This window comes from Typopeltis vanoorti, chromosome 2 (genome assembly GCF_054136105.1).
Source record: "Typopeltis vanoorti isolate ZY-2024b chromosome 2, IOZ_Tvanoo_1.0, whole genome shotgun sequence".
Taxonomy (NCBI): Eukaryota; Metazoa; Arthropoda; class Arachnida; order Uropygi; family Thelyphonidae; genus Typopeltis; species Typopeltis vanoorti.
In genome coordinates, this window is record NC_143550.1 from 180618242 (window position 1) to 180643308 (window position 25067).

A 25067-nucleotide genomic window follows, 5' to 3' on the forward strand; every position below is an offset into this window, starting at 1 on the left:
AATAAGCGCATTCGCTATCTTTACCCTTCTCTCTTCTGGTAGCCAATCGTGTGGTAAAACCAGTAGTCAATCAAATGTTTTATAAAAGATTTCATTCTTATTATATTTTGATAGTTAAAAATTGTTTTTCTTATGTAAGATAAATTAACATAGTTAATTGTGTGCAAATGTTTCATGTTTAGATCATGAAATATTTGTTTAAAAATGATAGCCTTTAGAGGTTGATTGTCCTCTCATACTTTTTGATTTGAATTTGTACACAAGCTGTATTAAAAAAAAATAATTTTTTTTTTTTTTTTTTTTTTGCTTGATGATGCGAGCCCTTTGTTAAAATTTCCATAGCTCACCACTGGTTGTAAGCATTGTTATTATTTATAATCACAATTATAAATAATAATAATTAATTTATAATAAAAATAAACAAAATTTAATTTTTTTCATTTTTGCCTTGGGGGTGCTGTAGTGTCGCAGTGCTTATGTACGGGCCGCCACTGCATTCGTGTCTTCCATTTGTCTAATCTCATCTTTCACACTTCTCATCTCATTCCCCAGACATTCCACCTGCTCTTTCAGCTCATCTATCTCTTTCTGTAAGTCAGCCACTCTTATTTGCCATTCATCCTCCCAATTGAGACCATCTCCTAAAACTTCAGAATCATTCAACCTTTCCATACTCCCCACTCTTATTATTTTATTCATACTTCTCTCTCCTTCTATCATACCCGTCATCTCTCTACGTGGGGAATCTCTCGTCTCTGACTCAACGAGGTGAATTATAGTCTCAACTAGGTCAGTTATGGTCATTTCTAAATCACCAAGTTCCTCCCATTGCCTGTATTTTGCACATATACGTTCCCCCCCCCCCTTCTTTCTTCGGCCACATATACAACTGCCGATACGCATACATTCTGCAAATCCCGCATGCTACAAATTCCTGTATGATATCGCACAAAATGGAGTCCTTAAATGGGGAGGGGGACTTGGTGATACGCCATTTGCAATTTTAACTGCCGCTGCCACCATTATTCAAAATAGTGTCGTTAATTAGTGTAAAAAAAAATAAACACTGAATAAGTATTAGGGAGTATAACTATTAGAAAAAGTACAAACAATTACAAACAGAACATATAAGTACACTAGATATAAATAAATAAAATGAAATAAATAATGAAAACTTATCCTTCATCTTGTCTTCCGCCGTTATGCATTCGATTCTGACCCCGTCTTCTCGATAACCCAAATACACAATATCGCCACAACAACTAACTTCAAAAAACAACTACTGAAGGACACTCGTATTCCAGAAAACACTTTGCACTACAAAAATGTAGAAAAATGGACTATTCACCGATTAAAAAGTACTTTCTTCAGCACAGCTCAAATTCCCTGCCACGTGCTACAACAGCTCTAGTGCCACATAATAAAAAGAAAGAAGTTATTTGGTATGGTGACTCTATAATAAAACATGCTATTGATGAATGAGTTGTAACTTTCAGTTTTCCTGTAGCAAAAATTAAGCATATAAAGGAAGCAATTCAAAAACAGAAAAGAAAAGTAAACAAAATCGTAGTTATAGTAGGTACTAAAGACTTAACTGGCAGTAAGGTCAGTATGAGAGAAGATGTGAAAGGGGTGTTTATTGGACGAGGCGAGAGTGAAGAGTGACAAAATGAAATTCATCAGTATTTTACCTCAGTATGATAAAAATTAATTAAGAAGGGCTATGATGGCAAATGATTCGATGCATAGGCTGTGTAGAAGAAATGGATGCGAGTTTTTGAATGTGTGGAATGAGTTGGAGGGAAGATTGGATTTGTATAAGAGGGATGGCTTACACCTGAATACGTTTCGTATCAGGAGTCTAGAAAAGCTAATAACTGGTATTAGACTTAACACAGAGTCGGGGATACCAGATTATAAAGGAAGGAATGATGTGAGTGTAAGAGCGGCAATGCTATATAACTGTGTTAATGATAGGAATAGGCTTTTTCATGAAAATGTTGATGAGGAGAGAACAATTTCGGTTTGTGTTCGTCCGGTTTGGACCCATCAAATGTGTGCAAAGATGTCTACATGTATAAGGCATTAGAGAAGAATAGAGATCATTAACACAGTTATATAGGTATTAGTGAGACCTGGCTATCAGAATCAGATCTACTAACTGGTATTGAGTGTCAAGTCATCCGAGTATCTAATGATATCGGATTTGAATTCAGTTAGAGTTGAGAGCTATGATTGTAGTACTGCTATTACTAACAATATTTCACGTGGCAGTGAGTTTGAAGCAATCTGGTGTGAGGTTGAATCTGACAAGATCGATTATGTAGTGGGGTGTTTTTACAGACCTGATGGATTGGTTGCTAGTGATGAAGAAATGCATCACCAAATAGAAAAGATGAGCCCAAAAAGAGTAATCATAATGGGAGACACTTTACTTATCCAAATATTGATTGAGTAGCAGTAGAATCTCATGAGAAGAATTAAAATGCATTTATTGAACTGTTGCAGACAACTTTCTCAAGCAGCATATGACAGAAAGAACTCGAGGGCAAAGAGTGTTAGATTTGATTATAGTGTCAGAGCGCGTTTCAGTTAAAGATGTAACTATTCTGCCTCTGGTTGGTGACAGTGATCATACAGTACTCACTTGGGAAGTGACTAAGTTTATGAATGTTCCATTCAGAAAAGGTTATATGCTGAACTACAAAGCAGAAAATTATGACCAACTGAGGAGTATACGGAGTTCAGTGGAATGATATTGGTTGCTGGATGGAAAGAATATTGACAGTGCAAGGAAGCATTTAAACAATACTTAAATGATGCAATATCAGAATGTGTCTTGAGAGTTCGAAGAATAAATAGGCCAGGAGTCAAATGGATGTGTAATCTTATTAAGCAGGAGATTCGTAAGAAAAGCACAATGTGGAAGGAATGCAGTGTGCATAAGGATGACGTCCATTATGAACGTTATAAGCAGCAGGCTAGAATAGTCGCAGCTGTTGTAAGGAAAGCAAAGTTTGAAAGCCAGTTTCTTTTGAGTATCAAAAGAAACTGGCTCTGCATGCTAAAGACAATGCACCAGAATTCTATCGATAGATTGCGCTACCCAAAGACAAAAGCAACCGACAAGTGTTGAGTTGAAATGCTAATTCTCTTCAATCGAATTCCATAACATCTGAAACTGTCATAACAACATTCACTATTAGTTTTAACACATTCACAACAGAGTGTCATTTATCGTTCCGATGGAACTTCTCATTACTGACTGGCTGAACTCACACAAACGTTTCAACCCTTGGTTGAATTTTATGGCTTCTTGTTTGCGTTTGAGGTGACAGGCGAATCACACATTCATTATATGGCATGTTTCAATTCTTGGTAGTCTTTTATTTTAAGTTAGCCTTTGTGATCTGTCATAATGACATCAAGAATTTCAAATGCAATAAAAAAGTTTATTTCATAATTGAAAAATTGGACAATAGTTTTTAGTTAGATACTGTGTTTTGGTGCAACATATGGTTTTGCTTAAGTCTATACAGCATAGTTTCTGTGAGAGTGGAGATGTGATTTATTAGTTAGTGCTGTTTTTATTCTGTCTCTAATTGCACTATTTGTTGAGAATGACACAGACTGCTAAAGCCCACTGAACAGTACCTTATTCAGTGATACAATAAAACTGTATTCGATACTTATAACTACTTGCGCGATACGGGCAGACACAAATTTAACGAAGATACGTGTGTAGAGGCTTAAGTGCTGTGAGGACATCATGTTGGAGGCTTAATGGATATTTTTACAACACTTAAAAAGAATTAAAATACACTTTAATGCTTCCTATATTTCGTCCTAGTCACTAGGACATCTACGGGGATTACAAACAAATTAATGTAACATATGCACAAATAACAAACAATACTAAGCCCAACCACGTGGGTGACACTAAAGTCCTATCTAGGTAGAGCGCCCTCTAAGGGCAGTAGTAGGTGGCCTGGAATGTAAGGTGGGAACTCTGGTGATGAGTGTTTCCCAAATCTTCGGAAGCTTAATGCACCCATATTTATTGAGATTTGGTTGGTTTTTGAGAGCTGCTGCTGCTTCTAAGAAAAGTCTCTCTTTCTTGAATTTGCTGTGGTGGAGCATGGTGGTTTTCTTCCATGATACTCTGTGGGTGGTGTCCAAAACATGGTCAGCCAAGCCTGAATGGCCATAGTTGTGTTTGAAGATGTAAGACTTGTGTTCCTCTAGACGGATGGATGCTGATCTGCCTGTCTGTCCAAAGTACGCCAGCTTACAGGAACAGGGTACTTTGTAAACTCCAGGCAGAGAGAGAGAGGAGGGAGCTGATCTTTCGTAGAACGGATAAGGGTAGCCAGTTTGCGGTGGGGCTTGTATGCTGTGTGTAAATTGTATTGTTTTAGTATCTTGGCTATTTTTTCAGATGTGCCATGGATGTAGGGTATGGTGATGGCATTTTTAAAATCTTGTTGACGAGAAGGAAGGGGAATGGGGGAGGAGTTGATTATTTTTTTGATACTGTGATTGCTGTAGCCATTGGAGAGGAAAGTGCTGTGTATGTGGTTAAGCTCATTAGTGAGGGCGGTTCCACTGGAACAAAGATTGTGGGCTCTCTTGGTAAGAGTTTTAATAATGCCATATTGTTGAGAGGGGTGGTGGTGGGAGAGTTTGTGAATGTATCTGCCTGTGTGTGTGTGGTTTTTCTGTATACGGTGAAGGTAAGTGTATCATTAGGCAGGCGTGTGACTAAGGTGTCTAGGAAGGGTAAACAATTGTTCTTTTCCTTTTCCATAGTGAACTGGATTCTTGGATGTAGACTATTGAGATGACTGAGGAAGGAGTCTAACGTGTCTGGGCCATGAGGCCAAATAGAGAACACATCATCTACATATCTTAGCCAGATAGAAGGTTTGAGTGGGGCTGAGTCTATGGCTCGTTTTTCGAAATCTTCCATATAGAAATTGGCAAGGGGGGGTGAGAGGGGGGAACCCATGGCAGTTCCTTCTATCTGCTTGTAGATTTTGTTGTTCCAAGAGAAATATCCAGAGTTAATGGCAAAGGAAAAGAGATCTAAGATGTCAGAGGGAAAAACCTTTTCTAAGAGAGATAAGGTGTCAATTAAGGGAATATTGGTAAACAAAGAGGAGATATCAAAGTTTACCAATATGTCTGTCTTCTTCAAGGTTAAATTTTCTGTGAGGGCTTTAAAGTGGGTCGAGTTTTTTATATAGGAAGGGGACCTTCCGGTGAGGGGGATCAGAGAGTTGGCCAGCTGTTTAGATAGTCTATAGCAAGGTGCATTGGTAGCATCTACTATAGGCCTGAGTGGGGAGTTGGGTTTGTGGATTTTTGGTAAACCGTATATTTGGGGGGGACGGGACCGGGAGGGCCTAAGTTTTTTCGTGACATCTGGGGGCCAGGAAGATACTTTTTTGAGTAAAATTTTAAGTTTCTTAACTTGTGTTTTTGTGGGGTCGTGTTCTAGAGGGATGTAGGTAGCGCGATCGCAGAGGATAATGTTCATTTTACGCTTATATTCCCAGCGAATATAAGTGTATATATTCGCTGGGAATGTGGTTATGTAACTTTGTATGTGGTTATGTAACCATGTTACATAACCACATACAAAGGCATTTATATCTTTATCACGTTTGTATACCATAGCTGAACTTTCACACACATTTTCCCCATTCCTCCCTTGATGATCTAGTTTCTTTGACTCTGCATTAAGTCTCATACCAAGAAGTAATTTCTCCAGGCTTCTGATGCCAAATGAATTAAAGTGCAGGCCATCATTCTTATACATATCTTTTCTGCCATCAAACACATAAGAAAGCATATCTACATAGACTGCGCGTGAAATCATTTGCTATCATTGCCCTCCTTCTTAACTCAGTACTATCATATCTAGGTAGTAATCCCACAATTTTTACTCTTTCACATTTCTTTCTCGCTTATATTGAAAAGAACAACATATAAGAAAGTTTCAAAGCGAATAAAAGTTGAGCAGCTTTCAGATGTGAACTGAAGAATTAAATATACAAACATTATTCAAAGAAAAATGAAAGAGTTTGAGAACAGGAACCAAACCTTGGAGATTCAGTGGTAAGCCCTGAAGAAAACACTGATTGATTCAGCCAGAGAGATATGTGGTGAGGTTGTCTGCAAGGATAGAAAACTCAGAACTCCATATTAGATACAGGAAGTTAGAGACAGTGAAACAAAAGAAGAAAGCATATCAAAAGTTCCTGGCAAATAAGTCAGCTTGTGCTCTTAGAGAATACAGAGACAAATGTAAGAAAGCTAAACACTGTAAAATTAGCTAAACAAAAGTCATGGGAAGACTTTGATAAGAACATAGAAAATAAATATCAAGAAGGTGGCAAGATATTCTGGAGGATGTTGAAGAAGCTCAGAAATTATTATTATTATTATTATTATTACGGGCAACTCCAGGGAGTCATTAGACTCATCGAGGGAGGCCCCAAATCATTTTCATCACAACTATTCGACATTCATACAGTATCTATCATACCTCGCCTTAAACTCATTCACTGTCACAGCATCCACCACAGACTCAGGGAGCGCATTCCACTCATTCACTACTCTAAAAGTAAAGAACCCAGCTCTAACACCTTTACTAACCACACTTTTGCCCAGTTTCCATGGATGTCCCCTAGTCCTCCCACAACCAGCCCTGTTCTCAAAAATATCTTCTGAATTAATTTTATAGAAACCTTTCAGTAATTTGAATGTCTCAATCATATCTCCCCTCCTCCGCCTATCAACCAATTTTTGCAACCCACAAATCCTCAACCTGTTCTCATACGGTTCATTCCACAGACCTGCTATCATCTTGGTCACTCGCCTCTGGATCCTCTCTACCTCCTCCCCATCAAGAAGAAACCTAGGTGACCAAATCTGAGCACAGTAGTCGAGATGAGGTCTTATCAAGGCTCGATACAGAGGAACAATAACCTGCTTGTCTCTGCTTGTCAACGTATTCTTCAGCAACCAAGTGATTTGATGAGCTGATTTGGCCACTTTTGCAATGTGTCCCCTAAATTTCAATTCCTTATCCACCAACACTCCTAAATCTCGTGCCTCATCAATTTCCTGGAGCACGGTTCCACCAATGCAGTAAACTGCCTCCCATCTTTTCACCCCAAAATGTATAACCTTACATTTTGCCACATTAAATTGACATCCATTCTCCCTAGCCCAGACCTCCAATCTATCCAAATCATCCTGCAAAATTTTGACATCATCTGCATTCACTATTGCCCTACCCAACTTCGCATCATCCGCAAACAAATGAACTGTTCCTCTCAGATCCTTTCCTATATCATTTATGAACAAATTAAACAGCAGTGGTCCAAGAACAGATCCTTGTGGTACACCACTAGTCACAGGCCGTCTAGTGGACTCTACTCCTGAGTAAACCACTCTCTGATATCTCTCCGTCAACCACCCTCCTATCCATCTCACCAACCCTATGTCCATTCCCATATGCTGCAATTTACTGATTAGAATTCCATGTGGTATCCTGTCAAAGGCCTTAGCAAGGTCCAGCAGAAACACTGTAAACCCATTACCCTTATCCAGTTCAGCCGTCACTGTGTTATAATACGTGAGCAAGTTACTGAGGCATGACCTACCCTTCACAAAACCATGCTGTCCCCGATACAGTATCCCATTTTCTTCTATCCAATCTTGTATTTTCCTCTTGACTATTTTCTCTAAGACCTTGATAATGATTCCTGTTATGCTGATTGGCCGGTAATTTTCAACAGCAGCCTTGGAACCACCTTTGTGCAGTGGAACTATTTTCCCCTCTTTCCACCCCCTTGGGACTGACCCAGTCCTGAGGCTCAAATTAAACATAATGGTCAAGGGCACTGACAATTCTTTGGCCGCTTCACGTACGACACGAGCTGGTATACCATCCAATCCCACAGATGTATTGACATTGAGGTTCTGTAATAGACTAGTTACCTCTACCTCATTCATCACAATTCCAGTATAAGCTGTTGGTTCCTCCATTTCCGCAAAGCCACCACCTGGATGATATACTCTTGCAAAGTGCTCGCTCAGTAATTCCACAACATCGACTGATTCAGTTACCTCCCTACCCTCAGCATTTTTTAAGATCATTCTACCATGAGCATTTTTCCTTTTACTTGCAACATATTGAAAAAACTGTTTGGGATTCTCTTTAGCCTGCATGGCCAATTTCCTTTCGTAATCTGCTTTTGCTTTTCTTACCACCCTTGTTACCATCCTGGCCTGAGCTTTATACTGTTCATGCACCTGATGGTCACCCTTCTCCTTAAATTCCCTCCACAATTGTTTCTTTTTTTGCAGCTCAAGCTTAATAGTGTTATTCATCCATTTAACCCCTACCTGATTTATTATTCGGACTCTTGGTATACAGTCAACCATTGCCTCCTGCAAACAGTTCTTAACCACCTCCCATGCACCATCAACATCCAGCCCTTGCAGTTTTACATGCCATGGCATTGAGCCAAGCACACACCTAAGCTTGTCATACTTACCAGCCCGGTAATTCCACATATACCCTGTCTTAATTGTAAATTCGACTCCTTTAGCCACCTCCCAAGTCATGACCTTATGGTCACTCTCACCAATTGGTGGCAACATGGTCATGTTCGTTACAGCTACATTCTCAGTTGCAATTACTAGGTCCAGCACTCTCTGCCCCCTGGTATTTTCCAATACATGTTGCCGTAGATAGTTGTCCCTTAATAACTGCATAAAATCCAATTCCTTCCTCCCATGTGCCCTCTCCTCTTTCCAGTCAATGTTACCATAATTGAAATCACCCATAATAATTACCCTCCTTCCATTCATTTCTTCTATTTGCTTATGCATACTATTCCCACCATCCACTCCATCACCCGGTCTATAGCAGCACCCAATTGTATATTTTGTTCTGCTAGATTGTATCTCACACCAAACAGCCTCAAATGTGCTTTTTTCCCCATCCTGCAGTTCAAATTCTATACTCCTTGGCTGAAGCTCATCAGCTATCATCAATAACACTCCTCCCCCCTTTTTATTCACCCTGTCACTCCTGAACACGCTATACCCATCGCATTCAATCCCACTAGCTTTATCATCCTCTGTCAGCCATGTTTCACTAATACCGACAACCTGTGGCCTGGAAGTGCCAACCATGGCCAAAAACTCTTCCTTCTTGTTCCTAATACTCTTGGCATTAGTGTACATGAATCGCAGAAGCCCATTTGTCCCATCCCTACTTTGATTCCTTATACTAATTATCCCATTCTGATTTGTTTTCCGTCGTACTCGCCCGGGCATAATATACTCATTCATACACTTAACTGCCCCCCCTAAAGTCTGCATATCTACTCCCCCCCTCTTAATAAATCTAGTTTCCCTGAGTCTGTCCTCCTGAGGAAAGAGTGCTGTCTTTTACAGCACTCTTTCCTCCATTTCCCTGAAATGGAGGAAAGAGAGATCTCTAATTGCTGTAAAAGCAATTAGAGATGATAAAGGTGACATGTAAACTGGAGAAAAAGATATCCTTGAAGTATAGAATAATTACTTCGAAAAATTCCTAAATGAAACATGCAGTGATGATAGCACAGTCATAAAAAAAAAAAAACAGAGATGCAATCACGAATACATATCCATACTTGAAGTAGAAAAAGCCATAAAAGGCCTGAAATGTGGAAAGGCAGCAGAAGTAGATGATATTCGACCAGAAATGCTCAAATATGGAGGTATAAAATTCTTACAGTGGCTGCACTGCATAGTTCAGAAGGCCTGACAGAGGGGGGCCAAATTCTGGATGATTGGATTAGAGCAATCATAGTACTCATATATAAAAAGGGAAATAAAACTGAATGTGAGAATTACAGAGGTATTTCTCTACTGAGTGTTTCTGGTAAGATTTATGCAATTATACTTGAGAAATGGTTGAGAAGCATTGTAGAAGAAAAGCTTGATGAAGAACAAGCTAGATTCAGGCGAAATAGTGGCTGTCAGGATCAGATTTTTACTTTATAACAAATAGTTGAGAAATCATGTGAATATAACAAAGATCTGTATTTAAGTTTTGTCGATCTGGTAAAGGCATATGACAAGGTGCCAAGAGAGAAGCTATTCCATATGCTACAGTTATATGGTGTCAATGGGACATTATATCAAGCAATACTTAGTTTTATTTGAGTTGTAAGTCAGCAGTTAGAATTGAAGGAAGTACAGGAAGATGATTTAATGTTAAATCTGGTGTCAGACAAGGATGCCCATTAACCCCTCTGTTATTCATTATCTATATGGATCACATTATGAAGTAAAGTGATATTAAACCTGATATCAGAATTGTAGATGTCAATGTCAGCTCTTAGCTTCATGCGGATGATGTTATATTTCTAAATAAATCTGCATCAAGTCTGCAAGATTCCCTGACTAAATTGAATAACTGTTGTAATTCAATTTAGTCAGGAATAACAAGAGAAAAACAATGAAAATAGGCAGAAGCATTGAAAATATCAACTGCAATGTGAATGGAGAACCTATAGAACAAGTAAAACATTTTGGCTACTTTGGCACGATTTTTAGTGAAGATCGTAAATTAAATATCGAAATAGACAACAGAATCAACAAAGCTGGTATGGTAGGAAGTCAACTGAATAAATTTATTTGGAATAATAGAGAAATTAGTCAAAACACTAAATTAATTGTATACAAGACAGTGTTCAAACCAATTTTAACTTATGGATCTGAGAGCTGGGTCAGAAGTAAAACATTTGACCAAAGACTAGAGACCACAGATATGAGAGTCTTGAGAAAGATTAGATACATGAACAGATGGCATCAATGGCAACATAATATTAAAAACAAGGATATTAGGAAAGAACTTGACATTGTCAGCATCCAGGAATGCGTTAGCAGAGATAATTTCTGGTGGTATGGTCACTTAAACAAATGGGCGAAGAAAGATTAGCAAAACAAGTGTTCTCTGCCAGGTTGGCAGGAAAACGACCCTGAGGAAGACCAAGATATAGGTGGATCGATACAGTAAAAAGTGCCTTAGAAGATAGAAATATAAGATCTGATAATGTTGGAGTCTTGACAAGTAACAGACTGATTTGGAGGAAAATTATAGATATCAAGACTCATCAAGGGAGTTCCCTCCTAGGAAACACAAAGTCTGTCCTTCCACTCCTTGAACGCATTGACTGTTCTTGCTTCCACTCCATCAGGCAATGCATTCCATGGTTCAACCATCCTCCATGCAAAGAAACCACTCCTCACCCTCTTTCTCACAGTTTCCTTTTGTACGGCTATATTTAAAAATCTTATCAAAATTCAGATTATCTGTCTCTCTCTAGTATTTCCCAGTGATAATCTAATCTTACCACAAAGCATAAACCCTTTGTGCTTATTTCATAAGCAGTACACGTGAAGCGTAGCTACTGTTCATTTGACCTTTATGCTTTCCACATTAAAATTTTATTAATTGATAAATTAAAGTATTTAAAGTTATCTTACAATTAATTGCATTGAACCAATTAAGATGAGCTCTGATGCACTATGCAGTCTTAAAACTTTCATACATCATTAAAAAATGTAATCGTATGGTGAAATTGACATAAATTTTGTAGTGCTGGTTGCATAAGCCTCAGGACAGCACACCCAACCTAAATGGGCAAACGACACCACTGGAGTGTAATATCATCAGTGCACATAAGTGTAATATAATCTTTTCATCAAAAAAATGCATAACTTGACATTTCTTCACATTCAACTAGTATATATATTTTTATTTTATTTATTTATTTTTTGCCCATATTGTAAGCCTATTTAGCATGTTTATGCCAGTCATGCCTAATGTTGCACTAGTATAGCATGAAACACATCTGGCACCACTCTGTTAGATCATTTACATGCTCTGTGTATTGCCTTAACTATAATGTTATATAATTTTGCATTGCCTTAATTATAATGTTATATAATTTTGCATCAAGAACAGCAAACAACTGAATATTTCTTTTTAGCTCAGTTTATGTATCATTAATGTACGAATTAAATAGCAATATTCCAAGAACTGGGTGCACACTATTCACCTGAATTCAGCTCCTGACTATACTATTTTATTTATTCAAATTAAGTAGATATTGAATCCAACATTATTTCAAAGCCGAATAGAGAAACTACAAGAGTTTTGTGCTGAATATACAATAGAAATCTTTCGAAAAAAAAGTTTCGTTGGATCTAAGCGTAAGCAAACCTTTCGTGACAGGGGCAACTCGTACTAAAGGTGGAGTAAGCTCCACCTTTAGTACGTATGTATGATGTTATACATTATGGGGGGGGGTCACTACCCAGACCGGTTTCGACCTTTGTTGAGGTCTCGTCAGTGGAAGCCAGACCCAAATGCAAATGTAAATACTCAGATTGTAGTGATACAGAACTTATATACTTGACCATACGAGTTGCCAAAAAAGGTGTCATATCACAAAAGGCACCAAGAATTACTGAAATAAGAGAGCCAAAAGGCTTCACTTCGGCGATGCACAATTATTCAAATTAAGTGGATATTGAATCCAACATTATTTCAAAGCTGAATAGAGAAACTACAAGAGTTTCCCCTGTCATGAAAGGTTTTGCTTACTCTTGGATCCACCGAAACTTTTATAGTTTCTATATTTGCCTTGAAACTCTTGTAGTTTCTCTATTCGGCTTTGAAATAATGTTGGATTCAATATCCACTCAATTTGAATAATTGTGCATAGCCGAAGTGAAGCCTTTTGGCTCTCTTATTTCAGTAATACTATTTTATATTTATTCATTAGCTACTCTTCTATCCACATCACTAGCTTTAAATCCATCCCCATGCTCTAAATTGAGTAACAGAGTTCTGTGTAATATCTTCTCAAATGGCTTTGTATGATATTCATCTATATCATGATTTAGCCATTCCCTTTGTCCATCTCTCTATTATAAAAACTAAATTATTGTGGTGTGGCTTCTTGCAGTGTTCAGGTAAACAGTGGATGAGTATTTTTTCTGCTTTTGTAATTTTTATGAAATTTTTGGCAGTATCAGAATTTTGAAGAGAAAAATATTTTTTTTTATTTTAGAAGTGAAACAGTAAAAATCTGTACTTTAGTTTTGTAGACTTGAAATAAACATAAGGTGCCAAGAGAAAAGCTATTCAAAATGCTACAATTATATGGCACAGTACGTAGTCTACATTTGAGAAGTGAGTGAAGTGAATTAGCATTTAGAGGTTGAAAGAAGTACAAAAAGATAGTTTGATGTAGAATCATAAGTGAGACAGTTCTGTGCATCAGCTGTATGAATTGTATTATGAAGGAAAGTAACTTTAAACTTAATATCAAATTAGAAATGCTATACAAGATATCATATGAAATCTGGTATAGTGTCTCTAACAGATGTTACAGATTTCATGTGAAAATCAGCAATAAAAAGATATTGTGAAAATGGGCAGGAACATCAAAAATAGGCAGAAATATCAGCTTCATTGTGAAGAGAAACTGTGGAACAAGTAAAACAGTTCAGCTATTTAGACAATTTTTAGTGAAGATGACAAGAACAGAATTAGCAGAGTTGGTGAATAAATTTATATGGAATGAGAGAGAAATTATTCAGATCAGTGACCTAGCTATGTATATATATATACAGTGTAGAAACCAGTTTTAATGTGTGGATCTGACAGATGGGTTTGAAATAAAACATTAGATCAAAGATATGAGATCACATATGATAGTTCTGAGAAGAATTAAGCCCATGGACAGTTGGCATTGATGGCTGAATCATATTAATGATTCTGCCATTAGTAATACTATTACCATAGTAACGGTATTACTAATATGATTTATTAGTAATACCATTACAAGTAATATTAATTAGATATTATGAACTTAACATTGTTAGTATTGTCCTGGAAAGGTGAGTAGAACTAATCATCTGAGCTCTCATGTGATATGGTCATCACTTAAACACAATGAGAGAATCAAGGTTAGAAAAACGTGATCAAGGAAGACCAAGATCTAAGTGGATCAATGCATGCATTGAGAAAAGTTTCTTAGAAGACTGAAATATAATTATTACATGACACCTCCAAGGAGTCTGAAGACTCATTGAGGGAGGGCATCTACTCTACAGCTCTGTCTCCACCACTTAATCCACCAACTACAGCGACTACCATTATCATCTACACCAATGCTGTCTATGGCCCACCACCACTAATATTTTTCATCTGTAAATTGTGTGTTTTCTCAAGACCGATTTGCCTGTATGTGGGATGAAAAACCCTGCTGCCTTCATATGAGATCAGCTAACTGAACTTCAATTGCAAAAAAGAAACCCATATAAAGATCCCTCTCGTCACAATGAGAATCGAACTTAGCTTAGCCCTTTTCCAATCAAAGAGTGCCACGTACCATTGTACTTCCAGTTGTGCTATGGAGGCACTTATATAAGATCTGACAATATTGACAAACATTGTCGATAGGAAGTTAGTAGTGGATGAACTTCTTAGGGCAGTATTATCATTCTGTCCTGTTCCCCTCTTGAAGGATCATATCAGGAATTTGAAATGTTGCAATTCATAATTTTTAAGTGAAAATGTATACCTGAGTAATGTGTATATCAATTAAGGCAATAAAAAATTTTCTAATGTGAGTATTCTTGAAGGGGAATTGGGTCACTTTTTTGTGCTTCATTAATTATTTTATTTATTTATTTTTAATCAGTATTGACTTATTTCCAATAATGATATTTTTTCTTCTTTTTATATAATTTTAAGTGACCTCACCAATCGCCAGATCAGAGAAAAGTACCTTGCAGCTAAAGGACTCAAAGATATCTCTGAGGAGGATAAGAAAAAGTTTCGTGCTATTGTTGATGAGGTCTTTGAAGAGTTTTCCTCTTATGAGTCTTTTCAGGAAAAAGTGATGTATTATTTTATTATTACTGACTTAAAAATATTTAATTAAAAAAAAACAACTAGTATCAAATAGATATTATGGAGAGCAGTTAGCTTTAAAAAAAAATCATTATTTATTTATTTTTTTTGAGTATATTTGTAAATAAATATTAATGGAAACTTTAATTAATGAAATAAATAAAAACTTAATGGAAAAAAACGTAGTAAAAATGAAAAACAAATTTGGAAATGATGGGAACAATTATAAAGATGCATTTCATAATAGTATTGTATAATAATATTATATATTGGAAGTGTTGAATTTTGAACTAGCTGTTTTTGGCATAATATACTATAATAGACAATAATAATAAAAATCTTCTGATGTCTTTCTTTCACTGAGGAAGTAGCAGTACCATTTTTATTTTCTTCTTTCAAAATTAGTCAACTGGTTTTCTTCTCTCATCATTGCAAACTTTAAGTATATTCTTTTGGCATACTAGATAAGGGGTGATTTCTTGATATTTGTATGTACTCATATAAGTTGTATGGTCATATTTGATTTTGCCTAATTTTGCAACTAAAAACGGTCCATTTGAAATCCAAAGTTGAGGTGACATAGTTTTAGGAAAGATCCTAAATATCAATTTTTAATATAATTAATGGCTATTTTAGCCTGTTTTTGTTTAGGAGTGTCCCTTATATTTAATACATTGGCTAACATAACTCAAAAGGGGTATATATATATATATAATTTAGGACATTACGGGCGAGTGTAGAAGGCAATTATGGCAGAATAAAAAATGTTGAAAAATTATGTACATACCTTGATTTTGGTTTAAAGATGCCTTCTAAATCCAAGCTCTTGTGGAAGGGGGGGGGGGGAAAGAGAGGGGAAAGAACATGGGGATGTGCTTGGGACACAGGAAATAAGTTTGAGAACCCGGGTTACTATTAATAATATATATATAAATATATATATATATATATATATATATATATTATTTTGTTGTGGGGAGAGGAGGGGAAGGGTATCCTTATGTGGAAACTGGGGCAAGGGTTTACGGGGTGTGGACCGTTTCGGTCATCGTCTGACCATCGTCGGAACTTTGTGGGAATGACTGTAGGGCTATGTCAAGGCTGCAAGATGTGTCTGCCAAATTTGGGCATTTGTTGTCGCTTGCAGCCTTGACATAGCCCTACAGTCATTCCCACAAAGTTCCGCCGATGGTCAGACGATGACCGAAACGGTCCACACCCCGTAAACCCTTGCCCCAGTTTCCACATAAGGATATCCTTCCCCTTCCTTCCCCCCCCCTCTTCCCACAACAAAATAATATATATATATATATATATATATATATATTATTAATAGTAACCCAGGTTCCCAAACTTATTTCCCGTGTCCCAAGCACATCCCCATGTTCTTTCCCTCTCTTCCCCCCCCTTCCACAAGAGCTTGGATTTAGAAGGCATCTTTAAACCAAAATCAAGGTATGTACATAATTTTTCAACATTTTTTATTCTGCCATAATTGCCTTCTACACTCGCCCATAATGTCCTAAATTATATATATATATATATATATACAGGGTGTTCGGGATAAATTTGACATATTTATAATTAATTATATTTTTCCGTAAGTTACATGTATTAACACACACTTCTCTTCGTTTAAAAGTTTGGACCCTTCTTCATTCACATACAAGATGTCAGAAAGGATGGATAGCTGGAACCCACCTGAATCATGGAAGAGAATAACTTGTATCATGATGATTCGTGCCCGCCATCAAAATAAGGATATTACGACTGCTGCCCAATGCTCCCTGAATACAGTAAAAACAATCAGGCATGAACTAGAGACTTGCAATGGTGACTACGAGGATGTAGCAAGAAGAAAGATCCCTAGCAGACGATCTGATTGCATTCGTACAGCAGAATTACTCGCAAATCTGCAGGAACAGGTGTTGAAGAACCCTGGCATTGGAATTCGGGCTTTGTTCGTGGACTTGCTAACTGTAGTCAAGCCCTGGATAACAAGGGTAGGCAATGGTAGGCCGTATGTATGGCAGCAGGATTCGGCCCCTTGCCACACCTCTGGGAAAAGTCAAAAATGGTTGTCTGAAAATTTCTACGACTTCACCAGTCCAAATGTTTGGCCTCCAAACTCCCCAGACCTTAACCCCATGGATTATTTTGTATGGGGCGCAGTTGAAAAAGACACCAATCGCACTTCCAGTAATACAAAAGCCCAGTTAATGGATAAAATTAAAACAGTTTTTGCGGCCCTTCCCAGGGAGACTGTAGCATCAGCTTGTTCGAGGTTCCGAAGCAGAATTGAAGCTGTGATCGATGCTAATGGTGGTTATTTTGAGTAAATCTTGTTGATAGTATTGTAATTAACTCTGCCTGTAATGTTTTTTTGTCAATTCATTAAATTTAATAGATACAAAGAAGATTTTCTTTTTCCTTACGAAACTGTCAAATTTATCCCGAACACTCTGTATATATATATACCCCTTTTGAGTTATGTTAGCCAATGTATTAAATATAAGGGACACTCCTAAACAAAAACAGACTAAAATAGCTGTTAATTATATTAATAGTGTTTTAGAGGAGTAGCATGGGAATTTCCCAGAAATTATACTTAATCAATTTTTAATTTCTTTGGTCTGAGCAGCTATTACTATAATTTTGAATTAATGTGTCAATGAAAATAGTTCAGTTGGTTGATTTTAGTGGAGTTCCTAAATACCAACTGATTAAATTATATCCGTTAATATTCCAAATTTCTCCATTAAAATTGGCCTGGTTGAAACCACAATTGTGATGTATTAACACATAATAGTAAGGAATTCCAATATGGAATTTTAATAAAATTCCAATTAGCTTAAAGCCAAAGAATAATACAGGAGGTATCTAAAAAATTATTCTAAATAGGTTAATATATTAAATAATAGGTACTGTGCATTTTGTGAAATGTGCTTGCTTGAGTACCCGAAAGTTTGTAAAGTTAGTTCACTCATTTTAATTACCGTATATGTCGGCGTATAAGACAACTCTCAAATACTACAGAAAACACCTCGAAATCATGGGTCGTCTTATACGACGAGTATAAAAAAGGGAAGCTTAACTTCTTGGATGAACATTTAGGTAGTTACAATACATTGTTATATAAGAAAATAGGCAGTGTTTATAAACAAATCAGATTAATTTTTTGTTACATAAATTTATTTAAAATATTACAATAGATGTAAGTCTTAAAAAACAAATAATTATTAACCTCAATTTTCATGTTCATTTTCTTCATCATCTGTTAAAAATAGTTCTTCAGATTCATTGTTTAAATGATCGTCATATGGATCCCAGTTCGAATCCGGTGAATTGATTTTGTTTTCATCACCTTCAGTATCCACAACAGATCATCTTCCGTACCATCCATAAGATTAGAGATAAACTGGTTTCCATTCATTTTTTTTGCCCAGACTCCAGTCTTTCCAGCTTGGTAGGGAATTTGAGCTGTCCTACAAAAAAAAGTGCTTTTCTAATCGGTGAATAGTCTGTTTTTCTACGTTTTTGTAGTGCTACGTTGTTTTTCTGAATAAGAGTGTCCGTCAGTGGTTATTTTAGAAGTTAGTTGTCGGCGCTGTGTTATGTATTTTGGTTACCGAGATGATGAGGTCGGAATTGGAAGCATAACAGTGGAAGACAAGACTAAGAAACATAAGTTTTCATTATTAGTTTTATTTCATTATTTACTTTTATTTTATTTATACTTAGTACACTTAAATGTTTTGTTTGTAATCATTTGTACTTTTACTTATATAGTTATACTCCCTTATACATATTTAGTTGTGACACTATTTTGAATGATGGTGGCAGCGGCAGTTACAATAACAAATGGCATATCACCAAGTCCTCCCCTATTTAAGGACTTCGTTTTGTGCGATATCATACGGGATTTTGTAGCATGCAGGACTTGTGGAATGTATGTATGCGTCTCGGCAGTTGTATATGTGGCAGGCGAGAGAAGGGGAATACGTATGTGCGCAAAATGCAGGCAATGGGAGGAACTTGGTGAATTAGAGAATACTATAACTGACCTCATTGAGTCAGAGATTCTCCATGTAGAGAGAGAGAGAGATGAGTGGTATGATAGAAGGCAAGAGAAATATGAATAAAATAATGCAAGTGGGGAGTATAGAAAGGTTGAATGATAGTGAAGTATTTGGAGATGGTCTGAATTGGGAGGATGAATGGCAAATGAGAGTGGCTGACTTGCAGAGAAAAATAGATGAGCTGAAAGAGCAGGTGGAATGTTTAGGGAATAAGATGAGAAGGGTGAAAGAAGAGATTAGACGAATGGAAGAGACTAGGCGAATGCAATGCGAATCAGAGTAGGAGTGAGATATGGGAATGATAGAAGAGGAGAGAATAGGAACGGTAGAAGAGAGGGAATGAGAAAGAGTTGTGAGAATGGTAGAAGAGGAGAGAATAGAAACACTAGAAGAGAGGGAATGAGAGAGAGTTATGAGAATGGTAGAAGAGGAGAGAATAGGAACGGTAGAAGAGAGGGAATGAGAGAGTGTTATGTGAATGATAGAAGAGGAGAGAATGGAAAGAGTAGGAGAGAGGGAATGAGAGGAATGCAAGAGAACACTGGAACCAGGGATAGAGTGATGTTAGAAGTCAGGTAAGTAGGGGAACACAGAGAGAAAGTGCTAGAGGAGAGAGAGTGAGGGATGCATGTGAGCAGTCGATGAACAGGGTGGTGAGAGGTGTAATGTATGGGGACTCAATGATCCATGGTGTTCAAGATAGGATGCGTGGGAAGTGTTTGCCTGGAGGAATGATAGAAAGTGTGGCTATGGTAATTAAGAGAGGTGAAAGGGTGGATGAGATGATTGTGATGGTAGGAACAAATGACTTGAGTGGTAATGTAAGTAAGGCAGATAGAGATACGAGATTCTTGCTTGAGGGTGTACAAAAGAAAAGACACAGAGAGGAAAGATAGTATGTGTGTTGCCTAGGTATGATAGTGACGAGCTGAGCAGAAGAGCAGTAATATTGAATAACATAATAGCTAGAATGTGTCGGAAGAGAGGGTTGGAAGAGTATAAGAGAGGGAATGAGAGAGTTGTATGAATGATAGAAGAGCTGAGAATAGGGTAAGTGGAAAAGAGGGAATGAGAGAGAGAGAGAGAGAGTTGTATGAATGATAGAAGAGGTGAGAATAAAATAAGTAAAAGAGAGGGAATGATTGTCAGATTATAGGAATGATGGAAGAGGAAAGAATGGAAACAGCAGGAGAGAGAGAATGAGAGGAATGCAAGGGAACACAGGGATAGAATGATGTCAGGAAGCCAGGTAAGTAGGTGGAACACAGAGAGAAAATGTTACAGGAGAGAGAGAGAGAGAGAGAGTGAGGGATGCATGTGAGTAATCGAGGAATAGGGTGGTAAGAGGTGAAATGTATGGGGACTCAATGATCTGTGGTGTTCAAGATAGGATTCGTGAGCAATGTTTGCCAGGAGAAACGATAGAAAGTGTGGCTATGGCAATTAAGAGAGGTGAAATGGTGGATGGGATGATTGTGATGGTAGGAACAAATGATTTGAGTGGTAATGTAAGTAAGGTAGCTAGAGATACGAGATTCTTGCTTGAGGGTGTACAAAAGAAGACACAGAGAGGGAAGATAGTGTGTGTTGCCTAGGTATGATAGTGACGAGCTGAGCAGAAGAGCGGTGATACTGAATGGCATAATAGCTAGAATGTGTCAGAAGAGAGAATTGGAATATGTGGATGCTTGGAGGGTGTTAAAGAACAGAGAGGAATTGTATGCGAGAGACCGCTTGCATTTGAATGAGGATGGACGTAGGCATCTGGAGAGATTGCTGTTCTGAACGAGTCGATGCATCCCGGGGGGGGGGGGTAGCAGGGGTGGCCTCTTGTGGGAATGGGTACTTGGGAGAAGGGGAACGACATCAGGTAACGCTGAGCCCAGTGGAGTGTAGAGGGGATAATGCCGGGTATAGAAACAATGGCATTTTTATGCTTTACACCAATGCGAGGAGTATCTGGAATAAAGAAGAGGAATTGATGGCGCTGATAGCATCAGCCTGGCCAAAGATTATTGAGATCACTGAGATGTTGTTGACAGAAGAGGATATAATAACAGGAATAGAAGTAGCAGGGTACAGCATTTTTTGGCAGGATAGGAAGGAAAAGCATGATGGTGGAGTACTGCTTATGATAAGTGACGACTTATGTCCTCTAAGAGTGAAGGCTTTGGAAGGCTGTGACACTAATGATTTTGAAAGCATATGGTGTGAGGTGGAGGTGGACAGAACAGGATATTTAGTGGGGTGTTGTTACAGACCAAGGAGCACAGAGGGTGAGGACCAGGAGATGTTGAGACAGTTGAGCTTGGCAAGTGCAAGAAGAATAATGATTGTTATGGGAGATTTTAACTACAGCAGTATAAATTGGGGAGAGGAAGATGCATGTAGCAATAAGGGAATGGAATTTCTAGAATTCTTGAGGGACAAATGTCTTAGGCAACATGTAATAGAGGGAACAAGAGGTTCAAGAGTTTTGGATTTGGTCATAGCATCAGAAGAGTTGATAATAACTGAGATGACATCTCTCCCACCAGTTGGAGAGAGTGACCATGTGGTTTTGACTTGGAAAATGAATAGACATGCAGGAGTATCAAAGAGAGAAGGGAACGTATGTGGAATTATAATTAATTAATCATTAATTATAAATAATTAATCATTAGTGCTTGGAAAATTGTGAAGGAATATTTGTTAGCAGCAATAGTAAGCTGTATTCCACGAGTGAAGAAGAGGACAAACTTTGGAGTAAAGTGGATGACAAACAATATTAAACAGGAACTGCATGCGAAAAAGAGGCTATGGAAGAGATATATATGGAGACAGGTGAAAAGCAGATGCGTGAAGAATATAAGACACAGGCCAGAAGAGTGATTAGTGCGGTAAAGAAGGTGAAACTGTTATATGAGAAGAGATTGACCCTAAGATCCGAAGAAAATCCTAGGGATTTTTTAGCTATGTGGCCAGTAGGAGGAGAAATGACTGTGGAAGATTGACATTGTGGGACGAAAAAACAGGAATAGAGTACTGATGCAGAGGACATAGTGGAATTGTTCAATGAACACTTTATTGGAGTATTTCATCCTGGAAGAGTAAATTTTAATACTAGAGGGATAGACGGACACATCGATGGGACACTGCATACTCTATGGGAGGAGTTAAACTAGAGGAAGTAGTGGAGACTAGAGATCTGTGGTTGATGATTGATAGAAACCTGAAATTTAGGGGACGTATTGCAAAAGTGGTGAAGGTGACACAGAGGATTGCTGCGATAATGAGAAGGACACTGACCAGCAGAAATAAAAGAGTTAACATTCCGTTGTATAAGACTCTGATCAGGCCACACTCAGGCTATTGTTCACAGATTTGGTCTCAGGATTTGAATGGATAAATTAACTGTGGAAAGGGCACAAAGGCGGATAACAAAGATGGTTTCAGGACTGTACAATGTTAGCTATAAGGATCGACTGAGGGAGTGTGGAATGCAGAGTTTGGTGGTTAGAAGAAGGAGAGGTGATATGATTGAGACTTTTATGCTGTTGAGAGGTGGTTATAGGGTTGACACTGGGATGTTCTTTCTCTTGTTTGAACAGCATGTCATGACAAGGGGCCATCCCTGGAAGTTACAAAAGGAAACTGTGAGCAAGAGGGGTGAGGAGTGGATTCTTGGTATGGAGGGTGGTTGTACCATGGAATGCATTGCCATGGTACAACCACCATGAGCGAGAATTGTCAATGAGTTTAAGGAGTGGTATGATAGACTTTGTGTTTCCTAAGTGGGATCTCACACGATGAGTCTTTTGACTCCATGGAGGCCTGAATAATAATAATAATAATAATTTACTCAACTTTACATCATTGGCAAACAACTGAACAGATCCTCTCAGATTCTTTCCTATATCACTAATGTACACATTAAACAGTAGTAGCCTTGGAACAGAGCCCTGTGGCATGCCACTAATCACAGGCCTTCTTCTGGTCTCTACTCCTGAATAAACTACTCTCTGATGTCTCATGTAGAATCCTGTCAAGGGCTTTTGCAAAGTCCAGCAGGATCACTGTAAATCCATTACCTTTTTCCACCTCAGCTGTCACTGTTATAAAACGTGAGCAAGGTGGTACCGAGGCACGACCTACCCTTCACAAAACCATGTGCCCCCCCCCCACACACACACACAGATACAGTATGCCATCACAACAACTTCTGATATGTTGATCAGTCAGTAATTTGCTGCATCAGTCTTGGAATCTTCTTTATGCATTGGAACTATTTTCCCCCTGTTTTCTACCTTCTTGGGACTAACTCAGAGCTGAGACTTACATTAAACAATGAGGTCAAAGGCACTGACAATTCCCTACCACCTTTACATAAAACTTGAGCTGGTATACCATTTATTTCCGTAGCTGTATTCACATCGATGTTCTATAACAGGGGTGGGCGTGCCAAAATCGCCAAATCTTTGGTGCAAAATTTTCTCACGTGCCAACCGAAATTTTGGGGAACATATTATTATTTGATGTCTCTTAAGTATTGGGAAAACCTTTTCAAATAATCAAAAATTACTCTAGAGCAGTAAAATCAAAGAATATTGTAAGAGTGACTATTGTAAGTCATGTAACATTGAATGAATGCAAAAATTAGTGATAGAATTTTTACTTAAAATCCTTCTACCCTGTTGATAGCGTGGATATTTTTTATTTGCCTTTATAAAATCTTGCATATAAGGATTTTGTGCAGAATTCCTTATATGCCGATTTTACTGGAAAATGAAAATTCATACAAAATACTTGTGATTAATTAGCTAATTTTTTTATGTTAATGTAGTATGGAAATAATTTAAAGTAAACTGTTGAATATTGTGACCACCAAATTTCTGTAAAGAGCAAAGAAAGTTGAGTTTAAATTTAATTGTAACAAAGGAAAGTTCCAAATGGATTAACTTATGACCTAAGGCAATCACTATCGTGAGGTCAAGTATGTACGGGGTTTCCCGCCTTAACACAACGGCGAAAAAAGGTGGCGGATGCAGACCCATGAAACTCCCAAGGGAGAAGGGAAATTCAAGGTCGCAGATCCACATCCTGCCAACAGACGTCCGGAAGTAATAGAAGGCTCGATTATGCAGAACGACGGTCAGTTCCGGATTTCCAGTTGCCAAGTTTCTTAAAGGTCTCCGTTGATGAAATGTCTTCGATATCGTAAAAGGCTCCTGGTAGTGAGCTATATCGGAAGGTAAAAGATGAAGATAACTATCTAAAGGATCTACTATTGCGGACTACATAGTTATCTTCATCTTTTAAGTAAGCCCTTGTATAGGAATTTTCTAGAAGTGAAATTTGTGGCAGAAATTACTATTGTATTGAAGTTTTGTTAGTGTTAAGAACAGTAATAAGGACTCTAGGTCGTGAATTAAATTTTCGTGAAATATCTTGCTGAGTTGTGTGTGTTAAGATAGAGTTAATATATTTGATAGTTTAGAGTGCGTGATATAATTTAATGTCTTAGTTAAAATATGATGTAGTATGCACAAGTCTGTTTTAGTGTATGAATCATTTGTAGGAATAATTAATGCATTAGACCAATTGTTTAAAGGAGAATTGTAAAGCTAGGTTGATTAATTTGAATCCAAGCTAATATTGCTGAAAGGTATAGAGCCTGAGAGGTTTTCAGTGTTTAACTTTTAATGTACATTCAATTAGCATGAATAAATTGTTTTGTTTGCCAAATAATTTGCCTGATTCATGCATACCAGTGCACTGCTCATAAAACTGGAATCTGTGTGACCTTGAGAGATAAGTAGCCACGAGTGATAGATAGAAATGTTGCATTGCTAGATTTAGTAATAAGTACAAGAGAAAAATTTCGTGCCTTGCTGAGTATTTTTCTTTGGAAGGATATTCAATTCCTATCTATGAATCCTGATGGCGCAGTTGATACAAATAAATTTTCAGAATTCTAAATAGAAAAATACCAGCAGTTCAGACAAAGAAAT

General features: G+C 37.6%; 1 protein-coding gene across 1 annotated transcript in view; it reads left to right on the top strand.

The window, feature by feature from the left end:
* Nucleotides 1-25067, top strand: part of LOC150109704 (uncharacterized) — a 217264-nt gene that overhangs the window by 27633 nt on the left and 164564 nt on the right. The window contains exon 2 of the mRNA XM_090414093.1: nt 14840-14984. Within this exon, the coding sequence (XP_090270219.1) occupies nt 14840-14984 (145 nt within the window). The remainder of the gene's footprint in view (nt 1-14839; nt 14985-25067) is intronic.